At 40.5% G+C, this 17,665-nt stretch overlaps 1 protein-coding gene across 3 annotated transcripts in view; it reads left to right on the top strand.

Annotated features, from left to right (window-relative positions):
* The window catches only part of ARHGAP10 (Rho GTPase activating protein 10), a 319,834-nt gene that overhangs the window by 84,100 nt on the left and 218,069 nt on the right, over positions 1 to 17,665 (top strand). For 2 of the 3 annotated variants that reach the window (XM_053216887.1, XM_053216886.1), the window contains exon 4: positions 12,801 to 12,914. The exons of the other annotated variant lie outside the window; for it this stretch is intronic. In XM_053216887.1, the coding sequence (XP_053072862.1) occupies positions 12,801 to 12,914 (114 nt within the window). The remainder of the gene's footprint in view (positions 1 to 12,800; positions 12,915 to 17,665) is intronic. 3 annotated transcript variants of the gene reach the window in all.

Raw genomic sequence — 17,665 nt, 5'->3', positions numbered from 1 at the left:
TCTTTGGGTCTTTCTGTCTAATCTCCATCATCAGGGGTCTCACTTTTTTGTAACCATGAAAATTGCATGGAATCACAGCTACCTTTTTAAAAATTTTTTAATTAATTAATTATTTATATTTTAGTGTTTATTTTTGAGAGAGAGAGAGAGCGAGCGAGCGCAAGCGCGAGCAGGGGAGGGGCAGAGACAGAGGGAAACACAGAATCTGAAGCAGTCTCCAGGCTCTGAGCTGTCAGCACAGACCCCGATGTGGGGCTCAAACCCACAAACCGTGACATCATGACCTGAGCTGAAGTCGCATGCTCAACCGACTGAGCCACCCAGGCGCCCCTAGCTACCTTTGTTTTAAATAACTTTGAACGCTTAGTAAAAAAAACTTTGATGCCTTACTAGACACTAGCCTTAAACTTTTGAATAAGAAAAGATACCTCCCCTAGGAAGTGCTCAGTATGGCCTTGGAGAATAACTGGTAAAAAATGAATTAAAATATATTCTACTGGGGCACATGGTGGCTCAGTCAGTTAAGCATCTGACTCTTGATTTCTGCTCAGCTCATAATCTCATGGTTTGCGAGTTCAAGCCTCAAGTGAGGCTCTGTGCTGACAGCGTGAAGCCTGTTTGGGATTCTCTCTGCCCCTCTCTCTGCCCCTCTCCCACTTGTGTGCATCCCCCCCCCCCCAAAATAAATAAACTTACAAAAAGTCTATTCTCCTGTGATAACACAAAGTTAGGTGGGGTTTCATGGAGTAGGGAGAGGTTAAGTCTGTGCTTATCAGGAAGGACTTTGTGGAAGAAGTTGTGTTTGAGCTGGAGTTTGTGGAGCAGAGACACAAAGGAGGACCTTTGTGTGGTTTAACAAGTTCATACCTCTCCAACACGTGACATACAGATGAGGAAAGTCTTTAAGTAGCTGAAATAGAAGCCAGTGCATTCTGGGAAATTTTTAAAAACTCTTGTTTCACTTATAATTATTACACATCAGCAGCAAAAAGCTACATATTAAGAAAAAGGAATGCAAAATCACAACTCTAACATAGAGGTTGAAATATTCTAAACTTGGTGCTAAGAATTTAACAAAATCTTAGTGGTCGCCTAATCTTTAAAAACAGTTAGTGTTGGGACACCTTTGTGGCTCAGTTGGTTAAGCATCTGACACTTGGTTCCGGCTCAGGTCATGATCTCATGCTTTGTGAGTTTGAGCCCTGTGTCGGGCTCTGTGCTGACAGCTCAGAGCCTGAATCCTGCTTCAGATTTTGTGTCTCCCTCTCTCTCTGCCCCTCCCCCCACTCGTGCTCTGTCTCTCTCTCTCAAAAATAAATATTCAAAAAAAAAAAACCCCAAAAAACCAAAAACAATGAGTGTTTTCTGAAGTCCTAAATTAAATGTTGCACTGTAATAATTAGATGTTCATAATTAAGACTGAGTCATTAAAATGTGAAAAAATATTTTGATCTGTGTTTTAGAAGGCAAGGACCAGGGTAAAAAATTTTTTTTAAAAAGCTTTTTTTTTTTTAAAATAAATGTTTAAATAAATGTTAAAATAGGATGTTGGGTTTTAGGAATAGTCATCAGACTGGAAGCTCAACAATAAGGAACAAGTTCTTTGTTGGTTGTGAGCCATCAGGAATATGTATACACACATGACTAATCTGTATACCTCAATAGGCTTAGATATAAATAGTTCAACAAATACTGTGTGTGCCCATACACTGTGCCAAGTGCTATAAAGATAAAGGCATAGTTCCTCCCTTTGCGTAGTTAGCTGTCCATTGGGAGAGATTACACAAAGCATGCTTTGTGGTAACAGAGTTATTGGGGAATTCAGGGAAGGCGTAGTAGAGATGTCCTTTCAGACCTCAGTTGACAGATGAGTAGGGGTTATCCAAGTAAGGAAAGATAGAAGTGAAGCACTAGTTTCTTCCGGGCAGACAGAATTTGGGGAAGAAGGAGGTATCTGTTTGTGTTATTTCCCACCAGTGTCTAGCTACATAGCTATTAAAGCCAGTTGTTGGGGAGGGAACTGGAAAGAAGGCTGGTCAGGAAGGCAGAGTGTCTCCCCCCAGCCCCTGCATGAAATTTCTGTGAATGAATGTGTCATGCCCTTTACAAGGCCAATATTGACTTTTTTGGAATAGTGTTTTCAAGTGAATACTTTTTATTGATCATTTTGCCAGCCTTGACTGTGAAATTGACCAACTCCAGTTGGGAGCTGAGTGCTGTTTGTGGCCAGAATTGCTGAGCTCACTTCTGTGCATGTTCTCTGAGGAAAGTACTATGTGGTGTTTCACTGCCAGAATTCTGGAGATGTTCTCTCTGGCATGGCAGGACATGGCGTACTGATCTGAGGTGGGCAGCTGTCCAAGAATTTAAGGGCTTTTAAAATAGTGCTGCAGCGTTTATGATGTTCTTTTAAAAACTCTTCATATTGGATTTGCCTCTCTATATGCTTCTTTTATCATAATTTTTTCTTTTTTTTTTGTCCTTTTCCTGAACATGACTGCTCAGTTTCTCAGGATTTTGGGAAATCAGGGCAGTTGCGTGAGGCCCAGAGGTTGAGGAAAGCTTCAGGGAAGAGGGGATGCCTTGAGAGAGAAGGCAGAGCTTGCCAGATGGTGCACAAAAGGTACCTCCCTCTCATCCAGAGAGGGCTGGGTGCTGACTGGGCTGCCAAACAGTGAAGAGACATCTTGTCCACCAGCTGCATCCTTTCCCTACTTGAGCAAGATGACCCTGTTCTGTTCAGAATTTTACTGTTACTTAATTTGTGTTTAGCATTACTTATGACTTCCTGAAATGTGATGAGTACCTAAGGTATTCAAACCACTGGGAAGATTGTGCCTTTATAAAGTTTTATCTGACTATAAAAATATTTTATATGGCATATCAAACCTATTTTATTTTTTTATTTTTTTTCAACGTTTATTTATTTTTGGGACAGAGAGAGACAGAGCATGAACGGGGGAGGGGCAGAGAGAGAGGGAGACACAGAATCGGAAACAGGCTCCAGGCTCTGAGCCATCAGCCCAGAGCCTGACGCGGGGCTCGAACTCACGGACCGCGAGATGGTGACCAGGCTGAAGTCGGACGCTTAACCGACTGCGCCACCCAGGCGCCCCTCAAACCTATTTTAATTGATTATTTTAGACTCTGTAGGCTTTTGAGAACTCCTCCCCCTCCCGCTCCCCCTCCTGCTTTTACTCCTCCTCCCCCTGCCCTTCTCCTCCCCCTCCTCCTCTGCCTCTTCCCCCTCCTCCTCCCCCTCCTCTCCCTCCTCCAGCTACCCCCCTCCTCCTCCTTTTCCTTCCTCCTCCCCCTTTTCCTTCCTCCTCCCCCTTTTCCTTCCTCCTCCCCCTTTTCCTTCCTCCTCCCCCTTTTCCTTCCTCCTCCTCCCCCTTTTCCTTCCTCCTCCTCCCCCTTTTCCTTCCTCCTCCTCCCCCTTTTCCTTCCTCCTCCCCATGTTTTTCTCCACCATAGATTTCACTTTTGTGAAAACACCAGGATAGGGAACACTTGCTAGGTGATTTGCCCTGAGCTTATGCCCCAATAAAGAAGGCACTGGGCTTCTCAGTACCAAAGGCTTTTGTCAATAGCTTAGGTGGTTCCAGGCAAGACACAATGGATGTTTCCTCAGTGCTTGCCAATTTGCATCACTCCTTCTTCATTGGTCTTTCATTGTGTCAAGTATCTTAAGTGATTTCTAGCTCTTTTGGGGTTTTTGATACTGATTTTTGCTCTAAAACTTTGTTTTTTTTCCTTTCAAAAGTATTTCCTGATACTCTTAAAATGACGTGTGTTGGTTAAAATGAACTAAATATCTTTTACCTTTTGGGAGAAATTTTCATGCTATTTTTGTCTTAAGTACCAGAAGACGGTGGTTCCCAAAGCTAGGTCTCTGGTCCAGCAGCATCAGCATCACCTGGGACCATGCTAGATATGTTAACTCTCGGACCCCACCCTAAACCTACTGAATCAGAAACTCTGGGGTACAGCCCATCAGTCTGTATTTTAATAACCCCTCCAGGTTATTGTGAAGCATGCTTAAATTGGAACCTCCTGACCTCGGAGCTAGAGATGTCTGAAAGTTGGAAACACTACAAATTGGTTTTTGATGACTTTCTGTTTACCAGGAGGTTAAAATAAAATAGACTTTAAAAACCTCAGCTTTTATATGCCGTTTCCAGAGGATTTTGAACTATATCTAGTGTTTTTTTTGTTTTTGTTTTTGTTTTTTTTTAAATAGGTTTCTGCTGTTAGGAATTTTAGTGTTCGTGTTTAGCATTACTTTGAGTTCTTGTAATGTGCTGGGCACCTAAGGCATTCCATGCCACTGGAAAGACTGTGCCTTTAGTTTAATCTTACTGTAAATACTATATTTCATATGGTGTATCAAACTGATTTTAACCAGTTCTTTTACAGTTAAAGTGACATTTGTGTTTGTGTGTGTGTGTGCGCGCATGCACGCACAGTTCTATTGGAAGGCATATTCAGGTGGGGAAAAAATCCGTCTTGAACTTTTGTGAGAACATTTCTCAGTTTAGTTTAAAAGTTGTCAGTGACCTAACTTTATAAAGAATTTTTCTCCTTGGAACTGACCCTTACAATTTGACAACACTGTTTTGTTCACATAAATCCGTTTTTTACCCTTGTAAACTCATTATTAATTCAATCAGATACAGATGTCATTGTGAAACGTGTTTCCTAGGAATATACTTTTTGAAAGTTGGACTTTTACTCAGAATCCTATAGAGGTTATAGTCAGAACTGACTCGAATAAATCAGAATTCTAAAATGAGTGAGGATGATGTAGGCAAGAGGATTGGGCTCCTTGGTGGACCCCATTACGTGGGAGGCCTTGCTCATGACTCAGTGCCCTTTCTTGGTGACTCATAGTCATCTGTGGTCTCAAAGCCTTGTCATCGTCAGATTCTACTTCCCTATTGAAACTTATGTTTCCTGTATTTCATATCTTGGGCTTTGTTCTTGTCCACTTCTGAGGAATCTGCTTTTCTGATTAAACCCCTTATTACTGACACGAAAGAGCAGAGTAGACAAGGACTCCTCAACCCATCCCCAGCACACATCCATGCACACCAACAACAGACACCAGAATGTGACCAGTCCCCTCATTTCATTGTCTTATCTAGAGGAGTGGTTCCAATAGTGAGAATTAAGTTCAGCTGAGTCTGCAGTTGCATGAGGAAAATATTTTTGTCAGATCCAGTCATGAAGTACTCAAAGGTATGGCCTTGGCTCCTAAAACAAAGAGCTGAGAGAGAACTTAGGGAAACTTTTAACCCTTTTATTGACCAAAAAAAAAAAAAAAAAAACCAAACAAACAAAACAAATAAATTGGAATTCAGTGAAGTAAAGTGATTTGATCCATGTCACTTTAGAACATAAGTTGGTGACAGTGATGAAAAGAGAATCTTTCTCCTATCTTCCTATCTCTTGGTATCCTAGCAACATTATTCTTTGCCTGTAGCTCCTTGTAAGATTACCAGCCTTCCTTCCACCTTTGAACATGGCGGGGAATGGAAATTTATCCTTATATCTGCTGTCTGCCAGGCAGGAGTCTTGAAGAAATGTGAATTTTATTCTTTCTTTGTTTTTTGTTTTTTTGTTTTGTTTTGTTTTGTTTTTTTAAGTTTATTTGTGGGAGAGACAGCGCAAGTGAGGGAAGGGCAGTGAGATAGGAGACAGAATCCATGCAGGCTCTACATCACAGTGCAGAGCCCAATGTGAGTCTTGAACCCACAAAGCCATGAGATCATGACCTGAGCCGAAACCAAGAGCTGGACTCTTAACCGAGTGAGCCACCCAGGTGCTCCTGTTGTTATTTCTCCTGGCTGTTTGGATAACTGTAGCTCAACATTTCAATCAATAAACCACTTGGTCACTTGAGGAAGAAATATGAATCCTGGTAACGGTTAGAAGACCTGCCATTAAGGCCTTCTGGTTAGGTCAAAGGAGTTCCAGCATCAGGAAATACCTAGAAAGTGGATGCTATCATCTTGGAAGAAAATTCTGGGTCCTATAGTGGAGTACCACTTCAAGAAATAAGGCATCCTCCACTATTCTTGATGGCACAAAGGAAAAGAGAACAATGTGTGGGCAAAACTAGGTATCAGTGAGTGAGATGAAAAGTGATTCAGGAGAGCTGGACTCTGAAGAAGTTTTAGAAATATCTTAAATATATTTTGTTTTTTGTTTATGTATACACAAGAGGGATACAGGATAAAAATCTGTCAAAGAACTTTTTCAATAAATGTAAAAGTTTAAATCAAGGTTTCCATATTTTTTCCATAAGACCATATAGAAAAGTGGAGTGCCGTCTTCTTAGTGGCATGTTAGATTGAATGAAATACAGAACTTTAATGGTGGTGGGCATTACTAGAGGTCCAGGAGTAAACTAGTGGCCATGGCCATATATTGGGAAGAACATGGACTTAGGAAGCAGTGGCAGATGGGCACCTCTCAGATCGCCCACTGCAGGGAGTGTAAGGACCATTGGGCCTAGCTGTTGCTATGTGTTCCATTACTGTGTTAGAGTGAAGGCCACACCTCCTACAGTCTGCCCCCAGCCAGGACCGAGACAGCGGGGGTACTAAAGCAGCTCATTGCTGGGGACTCTGGAGTCCTCTGACAGGCAGCCTTGGCTCAAGGAGTCCCCGATGGCCTTGCTGAACTTTCCTTCGAACTGCACTGCAGTCTAATGCATGTCTATCCAACCTTGAAGCCTTCCTCCCCTCCCTGTCTCCTTCCACTGGGATGAGATCTGCATCACTGTCTCCCTGATTACCGCCCCCCCCTTTTTCTCACAGACATTACCCCTAATAAATTTCTGGCATTTCTAATCTTGTGGCGGTGTCTGGTTCTTAAAGGACCTGGTGTAACACAGAAACGGACTGTTTTGAATGAAGATAATATGTACAGGAGACGCAGCATAGGTGTTCATAGTTACCATTGTTGCCATCAGCAGGGAATGTGGAATTCATATAGAAACTCTATTCTTTACATTATCTAAATTTGTATGAGAATCCTACTGCTTCATAAAACAAGTATTTTTGAATGTTGGGAGCTGAGCAGTGTTTGTTTATTTGAGAGAGAGCGCGTGTGCATGTGAGAGCAAGAACAAGCAGGGGAGGGGCAGAGAGAGGGAAGGAGAATCTAAAGCAAGTTCCACACAAGCACAGAGCCCCGCGTGGGGCTCGAACCCATGAACCATGATATGACCTGAGCCAAAGTTGGACACTCAGCTGACTGAGCCACCCAGGTGCCCTAGGAGCTGGGCAGTGTTCTAGCACCCGAGAATGCTAGAGTTAGTGAGGGATTAGGCACTTGTCAGGATGAGGTGCTCAGCTGCTGGCTGCTTAGTGGAGAATGAGAGCCTTTCTGTCTGACACCCTCCTTCTCTCAGCCACTCAAGTAGCCCAGGTACAGAAGGGCCGGAGATCAGTGTCTTTGCCTTTGGCCAAATGTATAGGTGTTCTTTTCTGAACAGATCCCCACCCATCTCTTTCTCTCTATTTCTATCAGGTTTTCTTTTCTTTTTTTAAGTTTAATTATTTACTTTGAGAGACGGAGAGAGAGTGTGTGTGCCCACAAGCAGGGGAGGGGCAGGGAGAAGGAGAGACAGAATCCAAGCAGGCTCCATGCCATCAGTGCAGAATGCAATGCTGGGCTTGAACCCGTGAACCGTGAGATCATGACCTGAGATCAAGAGTCGGAAGCTTAATTGACTGTACCACCCAGGCACCCCTCTCATGTTTTCTTGATTGAAAATTTATTGCCTGATTCATGAGGTTCCATTTCTAGCTATGCCACTGACTTGTACCATTCGCTTCAGAAATTACAATTTCTCTCATTTAAAGATAAAAAATATAATTTCAAATTCTCTCATGATACTTTTGCAGCTTTCTGTCAGGCTCCTATTTCACTTGCTTTTGTGGTGTCTTATTCCTTCTCACAATGTTCTGCCCAAGTATTTAGTAAGAAAAAAAAAAAGAAGCTAGATCTTTACTGTCCATCATGCACAGAGGGAAAGAAGATAAAGGTTAAATCTCTGCATGTCCTTATTAGGTTAACTCATTCCTAATATACCTAATCTTTGTTTGAAGATTCTTACTTTTTCCAAAGAATAATACAAATCTTTACTGGTTGAATCTACTGGATTTAAATAATTGGAGTAAAATGGCAACCTTTAATGAAAGGCCTTCACAATTGATGCAAGCTTCCTTTTTTTTTTTTCCCTCTTCAGCTAAACACTAATATATTTGTAGAATATAGACATTAAGGGAAGCTTAAATTTTTTGTGATTCAGTGGCCTAACTTTTTGTTTGTTTGTTTGTTTTTTGAGAGCCAGTTTATGGCCAGATATTCAGGGAATTAAGCCAGGGAGCAGAAATTGTCAGAACTTAGCTCAAATACTCTTGTTTTATTAAGGCTCTGTTCAGAGTTTACAATTGAAAGTTGACAAAAACTCTCATTGGAGGACTTTTTATTCTTGGCCTTTCAGAAGAAAACAAAAGTGTAGTGACTGATCTAGTGAATTTGGAATATATATTTTACAAATTATAATTTCCAGACTGTTAAATTGGACTGCTGTGGTTTAAAAGAATCGGATGTTCAAGGAACCATTTTATATTAATTGGCTTTTAATTTTCAGGTTTAAACTCTGTAGAATTAATTTATAGCACCTCTGTACCTATGTCTCAGTTAGACCTTTGTACATGGGTTTATTAAGGTTCTTACCAGTTCTTAGCCGATAAGTTTGAGGTATCAACACTCTGAAATTTAATTTTGTTTTTACATTAATTTTTTGTACCAGAAGGATTAGCTTAGCTTAAGCTGTGCTCACAAATAAAATAATATCTAGGGATTTATTTGGAAGTTAAAATTGCTTCTTACGTGGCATTCCCTCCCTTTTTTTTTTTTTTTTTTGCTTGTGTTAAGTAGGTAGAGTGAACAAGCATTATTCTTTCTTTAAAGTTGAGAATATTCAGGTAACAAAAGAGAATTGTTTCTTTTATGGTTGAAAAACAGAAATGGTTGGGTCTGAGCCCAAATGAGAGAATGTTGGGCTCTTATTTGTCACTGTGGCCAGGCTCTTTTAGCACACCAGTGAAATGTTTTTGTTTTTTTCTCAGCATCAGAGTCTTCTGACTTATTTCTCTTACAATTTTAGGTATTAAAAAATGGGAGGGCTTTATTGTGCATTTCAGTTTTCCTATTATAACCTGAGTCTGAGTTGATGGGAGAAAGCACAGTCCAGAGAAAGACTGGCTAGATAGAGAAAAAGGGAGGTAGCAAAGGATGAGTGTGAATGGGAAATAATCTAATTAATAAAAAATTATTTGGTTTAATCAGGAGAAAAATCTTGTTTGGGAATTGAGATGGATAGTACTGAAGGCATTTTGACACGATTGCGTACAGTTCGGAGATTTTAAAGAAATGTGAATCCTGTGTTAGTCTGTCCTCAGTAGCAAGGTCTGAGTCTTCTGAACAGAAAGGGAATTTATTTAAAGACTGTTCAGTAGCTTGTGGTATCTTCATATGGTTCTGAGAACTGAGAAAGATGCCCAGAGTTGCACTGCAGAGCTGGGTTTGGAGATGATAGTCACCACCCTTGCCACAGGGTGTAGACAACAGAGCATGCACCAACCATACCACTGTCCCTGGTGGTAGTTGTAGAACTTCTACTTTTGCAAATGAGTTGCTACTACTCAGCAGAATCTCTGGTCACTAGTTTCTGTAAGCACTGGCTTCCGAATCAAAGTCTGGGCTGGCAGGATCTGATTAGTGGCACTCTGGCCGGGTCCCGCTACCTCACTACAAGACGGCTAGGAGAGCAAGTGTCTGTCATTTCCAGCTTCCATAGTGGAAGCTGGGCTGTGCCTCATATGTTAGGAGAATTCTCAAACGTAGGAAGGTGTTTCAAGTGGTGCGTATCCCAGAAGGACAGAGATCCACTACATATAACGTTTATGTCTGACTGTATGCAACATCATTTTCCCATGAGGAGATGAAACAAAAATGTTTTTGGATGGCTTGAATGTACATACTTGTAGGTATGCATGTGTATATCTACTAGATAATCACATGCCTACTTTCATTATTTAGTGGATTAAGTATGTGGCTATATTTTAAAATCAAATGATTAATGTATACTTTGGAAAAATTTCCCCCACTTATTTCATAAAAAAGTTATTCCAAGTCTTGACGACTTTTACATTAGTATGTTTATCACTGACACATTCTGAATCTTTTGGCACAACTTTCCAGAGTATGTCATGGCCACATCTGTCTGAATTCTTTCTGATACAGCACCTTTGAAAAATCTCTTTCTGCTGCTTTCTTTCAATATTTTATCTCAAGCTACAGATACCTATGTGTAGCACATTTGGATGATACCTTTTACAGATTTTATAAGACAGATGTATTTTCATGACTTACTATTAACTACTGCCTTGTTTCTTTTGAAGTGATCTTTATAAAAACACCAAACACTTAGAATTTGAGGTTTTCTCCAGAGTAACTAAAGCTCTTAAATTTCTTAGCTTCCACTTGTTTTTGTAACCCAGAACTCTTTGTAAACTGCAAGTATCTGAAACTAGGTGTGATGGGGGCTGTTTCAGGCTGAGGACTGTTTCCTCAAACAGTCCTTTGTTGATCAAAATAATGGAAAGCACACTCCTTAAGGAGACTCTGAGAATTCTTATGTAGGGTTAAGTCCCTCTGACAATTTTGGGAAAAATATTTCTTATGTTCAGAAATATAAATATAATTATATATATATACATATTATATATATATAGTGTTATATCCTGAGGTTCTGTTTCAAGAAAAAGTAAGAAACATGTCTGTGATGTATCTTTGCTGTTATTCTTGATATTGGAGTTGGAAAGTAGAGTTTTCCATTTAGTCTAATGAAATGGGAAGTATCTGGAAGGTCATGGGAGAAAATAGTGGAAATTCTCCTTTGCTCTCAGATTATGCATTCCTCTGGGGTCAAGAACACTTGGAATCTAGGCTTAAAATAACAAGTGCCATAGGGAACAGACATAATTCCTTCTGTTTCATTAGACTCAGTCTATCCTTGTTAGTACTAAGTGATCAGAAGGGCGTGGTTTAGTATTTACACTGACATATTCATTGTATTATTTAGATTGAGACTTTAAAAAACTGTTAAAGATCTCATAGAATGTAGTTTTGCCTTTTCACTGAATATGGGTTTCTAACCCCAAGCCCCATTCTGTTTAGAATTAGAACATCAGAACTTAGCCTGCCCTCAAATGGGCAGCCTTAAAACAGCAGCAGAGGTTCTTCCCCAGCCCAAAGTAGAGTCTAATGGTCTGCTGGGTAGTTGTCATTGCCAACAGATTTCTCAGCTACTGCTTGAACTGTGGGGGCAGGCAGAGATATCACCTTACCTTCTGTTTTCCTTTTAGCCATTGAAGTTCTCACATCCAGATGTCTAACGAAAGGGATTTCAGACCTGACTAGTTGGAAATATTTTAATCCCCCAGGCTGTTATAAAATAGTCTCATTCTTTTACTTTGAATTGTGAAGTTTTAATGGATTCTGTGATTTGTGGCTGAAATGTGGCTTGCATTTCTGCTTCTCCCACCTCACATAGAATCCTAGAGCTGGATGAGACCCCAGAGGTCTCCTAGGCCAGCTTTTCCTCCTGCAGGCCTCTATGATAGAGTGTCCATGGGCATTGGTCACCTAGATTGTACTTGTTGATGGGAAAGGAGCTAGAGGTCAGACTTTGCCTGGTCCATGCAGGTCTTACTGAGCTCCCCTTGGGAGCAAACCCCAAATCTGCATTACAGCTTCTTCCCATTAGACCTGGTTTTGTCTTCTTTAAGCAAATCAGAATGCTTTTTTCCTTCTTTCACTTAGCACCTGTTTAAATGTTTATAGGCAGCTTTCATGTTTCCTCTAAATATTCTCTTCCTCCCCAATTCTATTGAATACCTCTGGTTTTCTTGTTCCTCCTACACTGTTTTAGCATTCTGGGCACATTCTTGCTTTACCCCAGTTAGCAAATGTCTTTTTTAAAATGCAATATCCATACTATTGAGATAGATTCTGATCTCACGGGACACCGTTGAATGATTGGCTTGTTTGGTTTAAACCTAGCCAATGTATGAGTTCATTCTTTTCTAGGGCAACTTAGGACTCTTTTGACTCATGCTGAACATTCAGTTAACTCATTTTTAGGGACTGAAGCCCTTATTAAAGCCCGCTATAAATTCATATAAATTGTTAAGATAGTTTTTTTTTTTTTTGTTTTTTGTTTTTTAATGCTTGCACAGTTGCTTTTCAACGCTGAAACCCACTGGCTTGCTTATCCCAGGCAAATCTATTACCTCACTTGTAAATCCCTCTTTTCAGCTGGACAGCTACTTGAACTGTGATTCTCTCATGCAACATTCAACCTTTCCTCCCAAATTTTGTTCCCCTGCAAATATAGTAAATGTATATTAAAATATACATGGGGGCGCCTGGGTGGTTCTGTTGTTTAAAAGTTCGACTTCTGGGGGCGCCTGGGTGGCTCAGTCGGTTAAGCGTCCGACTTCAGCCAGGTCACGATCTCGCGGTCCGTGAGTTCGAGCCCCGCGTCGGGCTCTGGGCTGATGGCTCAGAGCCTGGAGCCTGTTTCCGATTCTGTGTCTCCCTCTCTCTCTGCCCCTCCTCCGTTCATGCTCTGTCTCTCTCTGTCCCAAAAATAAATAAACGTTGAAAAAAAAATTTAAAAGTTCGACTTCTGATCTCAGCTCAGATCTTGATCTCAGGTTCCTGAATTCAGGCCCTGCATTGGGCTCTGCACTGGGAGTGAAGCCTACTTAAAAAGAAAAAAAAAAAAAAAAAAAAAGAAGAAAAGAAAAGAAATATGCAACCAGAGAATAGTAAGTAGAACATCTTGGGATGTACTCAAGATGATTCTCTCAGGCAGAGTTGAGCCAGCCATGGCCCAAGCCCACCTCACCTCCTATATTTGTAAATACGTTTTTGCTGGAATACAGCTGTGCTCATTCACTTATGTACTGTTTATGACTGCTTTTGGGCTACAATGGAAGAGTTGGGTAGTTGCAACTGAGGCTATATGACTGCAAAGCCTAAAGTATTTACTACCCAGCCTTTTATATAAAAAGTTGGCTGACTCCTGCCCTAAGGTGAAAGCAACTGGTAAATCAACACATTTTACATTCATGTAGATGTATTCTGTTTCTAAGCAAGACTATCCAAAATCCTTTTCAAGGCTCATTAGTCAAAGCCTTTTCTGATTTCTTATTGTGGCTAGTTCAAGTATTTTATGGGGAATAATATGGTTACATAATCTTATAGGTGGAGTATAAAATCACATTCTCTATTTGCTTTCTCTTTCTCTCTTTAAATTACCTGATTTCTACTGTATTAGTATTTGAAAGCTTTTCTCCATAGTATTACTTTCAGCTGTCTCTTTTAAATTGGGGAACTGTTACCACCAGAAATTTTCTTTAGGGTTTTAGGAGCCATCCTTGATTTGGTATTCATTTGTCTCTGGGGAAGAATCATGTTTTGGTATTAGAACATTTCAGTAACACTTATTCCTAACAAATATTATATAATACTTCTGTGAAATTTCTAAAAGGAACTGAGAGATTCCATGGAGTGTCTAGTCTATTTTGAGAGAAAGAAGAAAACAGTCCTTCTTGCTCAACCACCAGTGCCTTACTGAAACGTTGAGTAGCTCCTCTTGTTTTGTTTATTGAATAGAATGCTTAAGGCTCAGTTCAGAAGGTACATGACCAGATTTTAAAAGAAAAAATTGGTAATGTATTTTAAATTAAAGTTTTTTTAATCAAAAAAGTTTTATGAAAGAGTTGGACATAGTGATAAGACAACAACTCCTTTCTTATTCTGGAAATTTGCTTGTTAACTTGCAAACAGTAAGAAATCTCTCATGCTGTTTTCCTTGGGAAAAAGAGTTAGACCTTGGGAGTCAGACACATGCTGCATCACGTTAATTATCCAAGTGAAGGACCCATTTAATGACCTAAAATTACTTGTGTGTAGTCTTTGTGGGCCCCCTTTTGTAAAGGATGGTGTTTACGCCACACGATGAACTTTTAGGACTTACATTTTAAAAGGCCTCTCTGTGTCTGTGTTATTAATGCCTGTATCTAGCATTTACTGAACATTTCCTAGATCCTATTCTGATGGCTCCTGGGGCCCATTGGATCTCTTCAGCCTCCTCTGCTGATTTTCAGCTGCGTTAGTGACACTGAATTGCTTGCAGGTGTATGCCCTGAAATTGCTGTTTTCCTCTCCCCTTTATCCTTACTCTTTGCCATCGCTTCTTGTCCTTTTGGCTAAGATCAAGTGTATCCTTACTCTTTGCCTGGAGAACTCGTATGCCCTATTTCGGGCTCTGCTTTATCCCCTTCCAGAAATCTCTTTTACCCAGTCAGCTCCCTCACCTGTGCAACTTGCCTGTGCTGTGCACACCACATCAATACTATGCTGATATGTTCACATGTCCTGGAAATACTCTTACCTTGGTTAAACCTAACTGCTCACTCACTCCCTGCATTGCTAGAGAAAATCGCACAGCAAGGCAGATGGATGTCTTCCCAAACTGCTGCTCAGTTACTTCAAATGGCCTGTAGCCCTGCCTAGTAATGTTCGTGTTTCTCTAGGAAGTGCTCTGCTCATGGTTCGTAATGATATTTTCCTTCATTCTCCTCACTATTCAAACTTTTTCCCATGCTCAACCTCTCTTGTAAGTGATCTTGCCTTGTATTTCATGGAAAAAATAACCATCAGGTAGCAACTCCCCAGCCTCTCTTCATGAGATCTTCACACTCATTTGTATTGATACAGTACTTGTGTTCTTACTTGTTATTACACAGGAGGGACAGATCCCTCCTCCTGTGACAGGTCAACACCCATGCATGGGCACCATCTCATCTCCTCCCACCTTAGAAATTTGGAACCATCTTTTCAGGATTCTTGACGTGGGCATTTAGATGTTTTACTATCTTTTGGGTGTCTCCTAGTGTCTTAGATTTAGCATAATTCCTTAGTGCTTGCTCCTAGCTGCTTTTGCTCATAATTTTCCTATTTCAATAAATAGTATTTCTGGTATTCAGTTGTTCATGCCAGAAATCTGGGAGTGATCCTGGGAACGCCCACCTTTCCCACATTCAGTCCATCACCAGTTATTTTGATTCTATCTGCAGATATCTCTGAAAACTCTATTTTTGTTATCATGACCTTATTCCAGCCCCCCATCCTCCGTTATATGTACCATTCTAGAAGCCTCTTGGCAGGTTTCTCTCTTTCCATATTTCCTCACTTCTAATCTCTTTTTCTCAGAGAATCCAGAGTAATCTTTAAAAGATCTAAATAATCATTGTGTTAGTGCCTGGCTTAAAAACCTTCCGTGGCTTACATTATACCCAAAATGAAAGAACTCATTCCCTGGGCTCTCAAGGTCCTATATGTTCTGGTCCCTTGCCTTCACTCCTGTCTTTCCATTTACTTCTTTGTTCTTTATGTCCCGGCCACACTGGCCTTTTGCTATTTCCTGTAATATACAAATTTCTCACCTCAAGCCTTTACCTCTGCTGGGTTCAGGCTGAAAACAATTTCCCTTGCTCTCTGCACCCCTAATTCCTTCTCATCTTTCATATATGCACTTAAATGTCATTTCTCCTCCCTGCCTTTTTTTTTTTTTTTTGGCATCTTTTAATCTCAATTTTTAAATTTACAGCCAAATTAGTATATAGTACAACAATGATTTCAGGAGTATCTACTCCTTAATGCCCCTTACCAATTTAGCCCCCTCCCACAACCCCTCCAGTAACCCTCTGTTCTCCATATTTAAGAGTCTCTTATGTTTTGTCCTCCTCCCTGTTTTTATATTATTTTTGCTTCCCTTCCCTTATGTTGATCTGTTTTGTGTCTTAAAGTCCTCATATGGGTGAAGTCATATGATACTTGTCTTTCTCTGACTAATTTTGCTTAGCATAATACCTTCTAGTTCCATCCATGTAGTTGCAAGTGGCAAGATTTCATTCTTTTTGATTGCCAAGTAATACTTCATTGTGTGTACTCCATTGTGTGTACATCTTCTTTATCCATTCATCCGTCAGTGGACATTTGGGCTCTTTCCATACTTTGGCTGTTGTTGATAGTGCTGCTATAAACATCGGGGTGCATGTGTCCCTTCCAAACAGCATACCTGTATCCCTTGGATAAATACCTAGTAGTGCAATTGCTGGGTCATAGGGTAGTTCTATTTTTAGTTTTTTGAGGAACCTCCATACTGTTTTCCAGAGTGGCTGCACCAGCTTGCATTCCCACCAACAGTGCAAAAGAGATCCTTTCTCCGCATCCTTGCCAACATCTGTTGTTGCCTGAGTTGTTAATGTTAGCCATTCTGACAGTTGTAAGCTGGTATCTCATTGTGGTTTTGATTTGTATTTCCCTGATGATGAGTGATGTTGAGCATTTTTTCATGTGTTGGTTGGCCATCTGGATGTCTTCTTTGGAGAAGTGTCTATTCATGTCTTTTGCCCATTTCTTCACTGCATTATTTGTTTTTTGGGTGTGGTGTTTGATAAGTTCTTTATAAATTTTGGATACTAACCCTTTATCTGATATGTCATTTGCAAACTTCTCCCATTCTGTTGGTTTCCTTTTAGTTTTGCTGTTGTTTCCTTCGCTGTGCAGAAGTTTTTATTTTGATGAGGTCCCATTTTTGCTTTTTTTCCCCTTGCCTCTGGAGACGTGTTAAGAAGTTGCTGCGGCCAAGATCAAAGAGGTTTTTGCCTGCTTTCTCCTCGAGGATTTTGATGGCTTCCTGTCTTACATTTAGGTCTTTCATCCATTTTGAGTTTATTTTTGTGTATGGTATAAGAAAGTGGTCCAGGTTCATTGTTCTGCATGTCACTGTCCAGTTTTCCCAGCACCACTTGCTGAAGAGACTGCCTTTATTCCATTGGATATTCTTTCCTGCTTTGTCAAAGATTAGTTGGCCATAAGTTTGTGGGTCCATTTCTGGGTTCTCTATTCTGTTTCATTGATCTGAGTGTCTGTTTTTGTGCCATTAAATGTCATTTTTTGGATGGAGCTCTCTTTGGGTAGTTTTTTCCTTATAAATCCTCTACTAAATTCCTCACCTTAGTTCTTTTCACCATTCGAAGGAATTACTAGAATTTGCAGCTACACGTTTCCTTACATGTTCCCGTATGCATCATGTCTTCCCTGCTAGACAGTAAGTTCCAGGAGGGCAGGGACTGTACTTTACTTTGTTCATAGTTGTGTCTCCAGCACCTGGTGCTGAATGCTCAGCAGATACTTGTTTCATGAAATACAGGGTTTATTGGGATGACTGCTTGGAAAGGGGAAGTCCTGTTTGGTACTTCATTGCAATATTGTACATTGGTTAAGGTTAAGCTTGGACTTACATGATTTTGAATCTCTGCTCCTATCTTCTGTGAACTTGAGCACTTATTAGCCTCTGTGTTCCCAGCACTGTCATGCTGGGCTGACTTCTTTCTTGAGTGGACCATCCACCCTGGAGAATGTATTTATATACATACTTATATGTAGGTTTATTCGGAAAAGGAGTAGGCTAGGTAGTGACACTGGTGCTCATAGAAATGCGCCT

The sequence above is a fragment of the Acinonyx jubatus genome, chromosome B1 (genome assembly GCF_027475565.1).
Source record: "Acinonyx jubatus isolate Ajub_Pintada_27869175 chromosome B1, VMU_Ajub_asm_v1.0, whole genome shotgun sequence".
In the NCBI taxonomy this organism is placed as follows: Eukaryota; Metazoa; Chordata; class Mammalia; order Carnivora; family Felidae; genus Acinonyx; species Acinonyx jubatus.
This window is presented reverse-complemented; position numbering and strand designations above follow the sequence as displayed.